This window comes from Brassica napus, chromosome A1 (assembly GCF_020379485.1).
Source record: "Brassica napus cultivar Da-Ae chromosome A1, Da-Ae, whole genome shotgun sequence".
NCBI classification, from domain to species: domain Eukaryota; kingdom Viridiplantae; phylum Streptophyta; class Magnoliopsida; order Brassicales; family Brassicaceae; genus Brassica; species Brassica napus.
In genome coordinates, this window is record NC_063434.1 from 3,686,337 (window position 1) to 3,695,423 (window position 9,087).

Genomic DNA, 9,087 nt, shown 5'->3' on the forward strand with positions numbered 1-9,087 from the left:
TTTCACTTGTCTTTTTCCTATTTTTAATAAAAAATTTTATTTAAACAATGAGATATTAAGTAGATGTTGCTCTTAGGATTTACTCCTTTTTTTCTTGTACCATTATTTGTTATTTTTTTTATATTCCACGTGTGAAACCTTTTCATTGTAAGATTATGTTAGATTTTGCCATGTAGGCATGAACAACTTGGTTATTAAGTCTGGTTAATTACTGTAATTTAGTCTTTAATTCATATGATAAATTTGTTCTTTTGATTGAAATTGGTCAGTGGTCACCAGATAGTCATTTATATTCCATATTCAACAGTAAAGCTTATTATCTATAGATAACAAAAGTCAAGTGATAAACTCGGGTCTAATACATTACCTCCTTGTGGTCCATAACTATTAAATCGAGAAGTTTCCCTCCCAAGGAGATTGCTTGTAGGTCAAGTTAATAGCAATCTTCGAATAACTAATCACTTCTTACTTTACAACCGTATTTCTAAAAAATTGATGTTTAGATCATTTTTACTCCAACTCCAAAACATTATTTTAGTGTAATTTTCACATTCTATTTCTCCAGTCCAACAATAAAAGTTGCACTATAATTTCACCCCAATTTGGAATTGGATTGGAGATGAACTTTTTTCAACGTTGAAATCACATTATTTTACTGTGATTTCAACATTAAAATAGTATTATTGGTTGAGAGCAAAAGCAATGCCTATATTTAGATAAATTTCTCTTGAAGAAGGGTTTATTTATGGATTCCATCTTTTAATCAGATGAGCATCTTTATTTGACAAAAAGAAGAAAAACAATATGAGCCGAGAATGGTTTGCTCTCTCAGTTGCAAAGGCTAAGTTTATAAAGTTATATGGATCAGAGTATTGACAATTGTGGATAGTTTAAAAAGGATCAATGTCACTTCAAGTGAAACAGCTAATCAGTTTTTCATAACTCTTTCTCTCTCGTGCACTGGGCTACAGCTACCAGAGATGGAATACAGTCGACCTCTGGTCAACACGTTGTTGGACAATTAGTTACTGAGTCAGGAGCTGGATGTGAGGTATCAAAACAAGAGACCATTGACTAGCATCCAGTGGTGGAGCATGTTGTGGAAACAATTTTCATTCTTACTTCTCTACACATATAACACACAATGAAGGGTGGTTTTAGAAAATAGTTTTTTACTTTGCTGGATTGCTATATTTTACCACTAGTCCATTCTGTATAAGTGTATTCATGCAGTTACATCCGTTATAATACTCTCTTTTAGAGAGGCCAAGACTTGTTTTCCCTTTCCCTTTCTCTTTCCTAAACCATCTACAAGAATGGTAAAGAGCTATACATTTGTTCTCTCCACATACTACTCTTCTCTCGTCATCTATCGCTTACCTACTCACAAAGAGTTTCAATCTATCAGAAGATCATCAAATCCCTCGTTGTATCGCGTATACTCTCGTTCCGGTTTTTATGCCTTGTCTTGACGGGGTATGACGTGACGAGTCAGTAGCCTCCGTCTGACACAGAGACTTTTGCTTGTTTGGTAATAAAATTGTCAAATCTTGGAACCTTCTTAACTCCTAGACTATGCATACGATGTGACCTAGTTATTATTTACTTTCATATTATAATGGGAACCGATCACATTATTTAACACTTCAGATTTTTCCCCCGTGTAACAATCTCTTATTTTTCATATGTAAATAAAGTTATTTCAAGTTCAAAAAATAGTTATCTAATTTCAAATGCTGTTATAATTTTTCATGATTATATAAAGTACAACCACATAGTATAACATATCATAGTTTATTTTTGCACTTTTGATAATACAATCCTCAAATTCTGCAAAAGAAAAGATGCAGAAAGAGAGAATGCAAAGCATTGCTTTTATATGAAATCTCACTAAACAAAATATTTCTTTTGCAACCAAATTTCCTCAATTTGATAGCAAAACAACCCCAAGAATAAATAAATCAAAGACTCAAGACCACAACATGTGACCTGAAGAGTAAACAATTCAAAAGTACGAATATAAAAAAATCTACCCTCAGCTCATCAAACTAAGAAAAAATGAAATGATAATAGACACAAGCAAACAGATGATGAAAGAAAGGTAAAAGATTTGGTCAAAAAAAACATACTGGTCTGGGTTATTTGTTTTAAACAAGCCATGAAAAAAATGTTATTTAAGCTTCTCATGGGGAGCAGAAGCAGCAGCTTAAAATGCACTGACACTGTCTCATGTAGAAGGATGATCATTCTCAGAAGAGTTGAACAGCCATCTTGAATTTGTTTTGTTTCCATTTAGGCAGCTTGTAGAAAGCTTCTTTCGTCATACCAAACTTCTCTTTGAACTCCTCTGATGAAAGGTAAGCCTATATATAACAGAGACCAACAACTGTAAACATCTTCTTTCCATTTACAAAAGGAAAAAAATTGATTGTTGGTTTGAACTTACCTCTCTCCTTGTTACATCAATGTCTGTGACAGGATCAGGTGAAGTTGTCTTGAGACGTTCGTATGGGTGAGCTGGCAAATCTTCTTCCTCTTCCACACCTTCTTTAGCATCTTCTTGAATCGTCAGAGATACTATCTTGCTGCTCATCGATTTCTCCCCCTCCTTGTGATTTTCCTTTTTCTCTTCCTTTCCTTTTGAGCTGGATTCTGGCGCTGGAGACTCGAGTGTCTTCGGGCTCGCTTCATGTCCAACAAAGCTCAAAAGGTCAATACTCAAAAGTGAAAAAAATGAGAGCAAAGATGATATAGATTGACACTTTCAGGTATTACCTTTGATGGATTTTGGGATTAAAGGTTCTTGAGGAGGTGTTTTGAATTTTTCGAAAAGGGCACTACGAGAAGCAATGGCTGAAGACTTGGGAGCAAGCCTTGCGGAATCAGGAGTAACAGATCTCGGGTAGAGTTTTCTAACTACTGGGGGAGGAGTTGAGAGGTTTCTTGCGTTCTGGTTCTCAAATGTTGCTGCGAGTGCATTGAACGCTGGAGATCTTCCCCTCACGCGAACCCTGTCTGGACTTAACGACATGGTTCTTGACCGCTGCTGTGACTTTTCAGGAACGCCAGCACGGCCACCATATGAAGCTGGTGTTCTTCGTTTTGGTTTCTACTCATCAAAGCAACAACAAAAGAGATAAACAAACAAACAAACAAATTTTAGAAAGCACACTCTATCAAGCATGGAGAAGAGTGTTTACATCTGCAACTGGAGTTCCACCATTTTTGACAATTTTGAGTTTTCTTTGGAATGAGTTTCCATGCATCTGTAAGCAAACAAAGAGAGTGTTCAATCATTTGTCAAGGTTTCCTTCTATGTATTAAGTGAAGGTATTTGTTACTTACAGCTGATTTTGAGGAATCCCAAGAAGTGAAAAACCGGGTGAAGAAACTTGGCTCACCACCTTCCATGATCACATATATAGGGGCTTCAGGGGATAACTTTTCCAGGAGAGAATCTTTCTCGATGAATTTCTAAGGAAACAAAAGGTATAGATAGATGAGCAACAAGCCTAAGGTTTCAAGATCTTTTGAGACTAATTCTCTCAAGAGTTCTGTTTGCAATGTGTCTAATAAGATCTAACCTCTCCAATAGTTAACGCTAGCAACTTGTTCTTAGGGACTACTTCTTGGCCAACCCATACAAAGATCTCTGAGTGACAGTCTACTATAAATATATCTTCAGTCATCAAGTCATCCTGTGTGAAGTTATATATCTCTGTCACCTGCCAAAACATAACAAAGACTTGGGATAGAGCCACATGCCAAAACTTTTTCCAATTATGAGTGCATAAATCTTTAGTGATAAGAGAATATTTTCAAAGTGGACGCACCTTCAGAACTTCTGGATTAATTTGCATTCAGCAATGAGAAAAAAAAAAAAAAAGGAAAAACAGTCATTGTCAGCTTAGGCTTTAAAATTTATGGAAAATATTTTGATCTTCATTACCTTTAGTGAATGTGCAGGAGAACAAGTGAGGGTCACTCTCAGGTTCTTTTGTGAGCTTTTGGCTCGAATATTCGGTTTTGCCTCCTAATAACTCCCAGAACTGTTCTGATTCTGAACCTTCCTTTTGTGCTCTAGTCTGTAGGTTTGGCTGGAAAAACAACAACATAACAGATGCTGCTTCAGATACACTTAAACATAATTAAGTCTTAGATATGATCACTAATAATTATGATTGACTTATCACTATAGCAATAAAGGAGAAACTTATCTTACCTTTATAAGATCAAGTTGCCTCTCGACGAGTTCCTGGTCAGTTGAGGTAGCTAGATTCCCGATCCAAGTAAAGACAGAAGAATCATTATGTAGTATGTAACAGTATGAGGAGTTCAGTGATGAAGCAACCTGTTGAAGTAAATCGATAAGATATTAGAAGCCTTGAAGATTTGTGTCGTAGCCAAATGTCTTTGTAACTTGAAATTGGTTCTCACTTCTAAATGATTTCTAAAAGTTTTAAAGGACGAAGACTAAGAAAATTACATACCGGGTCAACTTGTATTGCTTGCATATTTTCAGGACCAGACCCTTGAATGCGGAAGAGAGCAAGACCATTCTCATTGTATGTATCATCATCAACTTCTTTCTCTGCTATGTATTTCTTGTATCCGCTGCTAATACCACCCTGTAAAGATTCAATCATTGCAAACAAAAATCAGCAGATATTGTATGTGTGTTAACAAACGAGAACATGGTTGATAAAAAGAAAACTGTAGACTGAAACTATTTTAAACGATACCTTGAAAACTATAAAGCTTTGCATAATGACGAAGAACTGAACAGGTTCCTTTCCTTCATAGATGCGAGCCTAATGACAAGAGAGTAAAAAATGTTCAGAACAAAGAGAAAAAGAAGAGATAAAATCCAACAGCATACGGGCTTTTGGAATGACTGCAGAAGAAGAAGATTACTTGGGCTGGCACAAACTTCATTGACTCAACCATTTTGCTCGCAATAGAAACGGCAGAAGCTCTTTCTTCCTACACATATGATCACAAACTCACTATTTTAAACCTACTTGCACCTTGTAAGATTTTGGCTTCAACATATACAGCAACAGACTGGAGAGCTCACCTCCACACTTTGCTTTCCGAACCAAGTCCCTATAAGCACTTCTTCTTTCTCTTCTCCAGGATAAGAATACTGGAAAACATAGCAATCTCCACTGTAGAACTTCGAATGATCAGCAGCCTGAAGGAGTATCTTTTCCTGGCCATTCACACGCCAAACCTGCAGATTCCCCGTGCAATCAATGAAAGCTTCGAGCTCCTCTTTAGGCGGAGCAGCTTTCATTAGTCCTCTCACGTTTACTCCTTCTCGTTGCAAGAGAGCTGCAAATGATCACAACGATAACATTTCAGCTACATGTAAGTATTTAAATCATTATCTAAATTAAGAGTGTAAGCATTTACGAACCAGCAACTCTGCCTCTACCATCCTCTGACACAGTTGTATTAGTTTCTTGAGTCCATGTATCAAACTTTGATCGGAATGGCACGGTTTCAAACCCTTCTATTATGCGGATCATTTGCGATTTAGGACGTTCAGATGAACGGATCATTTCCTGTATGATTCTTCTAACATCAGCAAACATCATGATTCTAAGACTTTCTTCTGATTTGATATATAAAAAAAAACACTTACTTCTGCTGCTCCACTGGCAATTTTTCTATCATCAAGAGATGTTGTTCGTCCCATCCAAACAAACACTTCGAGTCCACAGTCAAGAATGTAGCACTTGTTTGTATCCAGCATCTCCCTCTTCAAAGTATCGTCTTCAACAGGATTTGCTTTTCCCTTCTCCACACTTCAATTTCAAGATTATAAAGTTGTGTTCAGCTGAAGCATAATGGGATCAAAATAAACGAACTACAAGAAAGAAGATATTACCAAAATAGTTTTTTGATATCGAAAGTGACAGTTTTGTCTTCAGCATTAGCTGTTTTTCTAGGTAAGGGTGCGAACCCACCAAAGAAACCCCAAAACTCTCCACTATCAGCATCAGCCATAAGTCTCCCATCCTCTGCAAAATGAAACATATGAAATTAGAAACCAAAGCAAACAGATGATGAAGATACTAATCCCTAGTTAAATCACTAACCAACTGTAGCAACTTCACATGTCCCATCATGGTAAGTGTCTTTGATGTACTGAACCACTTCCAATGCTTTGGCTCTCTCTTGGATACTTGAATTAGATCCATTGAATTGGAAAATCTTGGACTTTGTGTCAAGAATGTATATATCGTCATGGTTTAAAGAGCTACGAGCAAACGGAACCTGTAATGAGTTCAAACCGTTTAGTGTGCAGCCATAAAGTGAGATGAAGGAACCAAAGAAAATGAAATGTGACTTGCCTCTTTGACATGGACAACATGTTTTCCCCTGCAGACGAACAAGCGGGTAACATGTTCTTCAGCTTCCACATGTTTGAACCCTGAAGCTACTCCACCTTCTTGAGGTATTATACATGGCTTAAAATAAGACAAGAACTTCTCGGTTTCGTGGCCTTGAACTTCTCGATACTGAACAGCACGACCTCCTAGAGCAGCATCTAGTTCAACCGTCTTAACTGCAGCAGTCCCAGCTTCATCCTAATATTTATCATCTCTTAGTTCTCCCTCATTCTACTAAACGAAGAATAGTTAAAAAGTATGTGTTGAATAGGTGCTTACTTGAGAGGTATCTTTACCAAGCCAGTAATGGATATCGTGCCGCAACGCACCTGTTTTTAACGCCGTTGTCTGTCCACAAAAGATTGATCACAAGGAGTGGAATACTTTTAGTCAAGACGAGAATAGGGAAACAAACAACACATAGTTACTAGGCCTAATTTACCTTCAGTACTATGTAAGAGTCTCCGGTGAAAAACTTCCCAATAGAAGACTTTGGGATGGGTGCAGGGCTAAAATTCTCTATACGCCATACCTCAATACCGCTAAATTAACCGTCAAGGAGAATATCATGAAGAGAGATATAGGAGAAAAAAAACAAAGTAGCATAATAAAGACTTTGAAGGGTGAAGGATACGCTTTCTGTCCAGCTCCTTGGAAAGCTGGATCCAAATCTCTCATGGAAACAGACATTCTTTAAGCAGTCTTTATCACAATCTCCAACTTATAATAGCTGCAACGACAGATAACCTATGAGCCAACACCAAGTAAGAGTAATTAAATTCAAGTATCCGCAAAATGCAAAACCAATTCTATCAAAAATTAATCCAAGAACACATTTTATCGCAGATTAAACCATTACCAATGTAAAAAGGTTGTTGAGTTCCAACTAAAGCCGAAGAAACTAATATGGATTGGTTTCAACTGAGCTGAACTCATGATTTGAAAGATGACTATACAACTCATCATCCAAACAGGTCAACATCAGCTCAAGTCAATTCCAGTCAAAACTTAATGCGTCATCATTCATTAACAATATAACACACTCAGATAAACCCAACACAAAAGGAGCAGACTTGTGTTGCATCAGAAGAACGGTTTATGTAAAATTTCAATTCCCCAGACGAACAAACAATTAAAAAACTCAGATGAAAACCCCCAGAAAACACAAAGAACATATCCATTCAAACATCATCATATATCGCACCAGCCCCAACATCACCAAACTCAAGGCAACAAACCTATATCACTAAATTAAACCTTTTGCCTTCACAACAATCAATAACTACATGGAAGTTCATATACTCCCAATCAGATCAATCGAACTCTTCAGCAAAAAAAAAAAACCCAGAAAGCTGAAAACTTTCAGGGAGAATATACGTTTCTGTAATTTACTTTTACAAATCCGTTGTTCAGCTCCAAGCCCAGATCCAATCTGATGAGAAAATTGCAAAAAGATACAAAATTTTAGTCAAATTTACTTCCTTTCCCTGTGAGAGATGAAGCAAATGATTTGAACAGAAGCAGAGGAAAAAGTGACAGAGAGAGAAGAAGAGAGAAGAAATGGAGAATTGAATTGAAAGCTTTATTTAGAGAGAGAAAAGAACAATTTTTAAGAGCGAGAGAGAGAGAGAGAGGTTGGAGGGAATGATGAGAAGCCAGGCGTGCTTATCACTAACCCACAAAGACACAATACAATCCATCAGCTGTAAAAAAGAAATCTTTTTTTTTTTTTTTTTTTGTCGTCAACTTTACAGACTCATATAGACTCTGTAAACCAAGCCGGAAGATATTGATCCATGTGAACGACGAAAGACGGCTGAATCCTAACACTGCGTGCTAGGCTATCCGCCTTTGTATTCTGCGCTCTTGGTACATGGACGATCTCTGATTGTAGGAAACTTGCTCTCAGACTTTTGATGTCTTCCAAATAACTTGCAAACGCTGGCCACTCTTCTGGTTCCGAAACCATCTTCACCAATTGAGAACAATCCGTTGCAAACGTAACCTGAGATTGACGTAAATTCCTCATACATTCCATAGCCCATAGTAGTGCTTCCATCTCCGCATGTAGAGGAGAAAGGCTAGCCCGAACATTCCTCGCCCCCAGCAACCCAGCGAAGCCTTCTAAAGTGCTGTGCCAACCCTGGCCGGAGAAAGTATCTTTCTCTTTCCAGGAACCATCTGTGAAACACCATCGTCCTGGATTTAACAGTGAAGACCTAATCTCTTCCTGTGGGACCATTCTCTGTTCATTCACTAGTTGGGCTTCAGCCCAAAGGGTTGATTCTGTTTCCGCCAATTTGAGCGTATCCCTAGGATCAATATCCAGATTACTAAAAACCTTACTATTCCTTCCTTTCCAGATATACCATAGTATCCATGCGAACTGATGATCATCTAACTGCGGAAAGACTCTCCAGAAAAGATGATCCATATTTGCAAAAAGGGATTGTGTGGGAAATGTAGTTGGATTTGATGGTATCTTTGAGAGAGCCCAAACCTGAAGTGCTGGAGGACATTCGAAAAACACATGATTTATCGATTCCTCCTCAGCTCCGCATCTTGTACAACATATATCGCCAGTTATCCCTCTCGCTTGTAAATTTTTCTTAACCGCTATACACCCTGTCACCAACTGCCAGAGAAAATGTTTAAGCTTTGGTGGACACCTGACTTTCCAGCAGAATGA

General features: G+C 37.6%; 1 protein-coding gene across 2 annotated transcripts; it reads right to left on the bottom strand.

The window, feature by feature from the left end:
* Positions 1–1,853: 1,853 nt before the first annotated feature.
* LOC125609591 (villin-4-like) lies at positions 1,854–8,067 on the bottom strand. Of its 2 annotated transcripts, none has more exons than XM_048781117.1 (22): positions 7,791–8,067; positions 7,033–7,145; positions 6,841–6,940; positions 6,678–6,746; positions 6,360–6,596; positions 6,105–6,282; positions 5,894–6,026; positions 5,648–5,810; positions 5,420–5,567; positions 5,078–5,334; positions 4,915–4,983; positions 4,743–4,811; positions 4,491–4,628; positions 4,223–4,351; positions 3,950–4,097; positions 3,834–3,841; positions 3,585–3,725; positions 3,346–3,474; positions 3,201–3,266; positions 2,776–3,109; positions 2,447–2,685; positions 1,854–2,363 (listed from the first exon to the last, which is right to left on the bottom strand). In XM_048781117.1, exons 2-22 carry the CDS (start codon positions 7,086–7,088, stop codon positions 2,250–2,252), a joined length of 2,925 nt encoding a protein of 974 aa, XP_048637074.1. In that variant the 5' UTR covers positions 7,089–7,145; positions 7,791–8,067; the 3' UTR covers positions 1,854–2,249. The 2 variants fall into 2 exon arrangements, with proteins under 2 accessions (XP_048637074.1, XP_048637068.1); XM_048781111.1 differs by having other exon boundaries at positions 3,834–3,844; positions 7,791–8,065.
* Between the last annotated feature and the right edge of the window lie 1,020 nt (positions 8,068–9,087).

Excerpts from the sequence above, each read along its gene's own strand:
- LOC125609591 (XM_048781111.1), bottom strand. The coding sequence starts at position 7,088 with ATGTCTGTTTCCATGAGAGATTTGGATCCAGCTTTCCAAGGAGCTGGA. Across the intron at positions 6,283-6,359 it reads ATGTTGTCCATGTCAAAGAG|GTTCCGTTTGCTCGTAGCTC; the intron begins GCAAGTCACATT and ends AACTCATTACAG. Across the intron at positions 2,686-2,775 it reads AATCCCAAAATCCATCAAAG|CGAGCCCGAAGACACTCGAG; the intron begins GTAATACCTGAA and ends TTGGACATGAAG.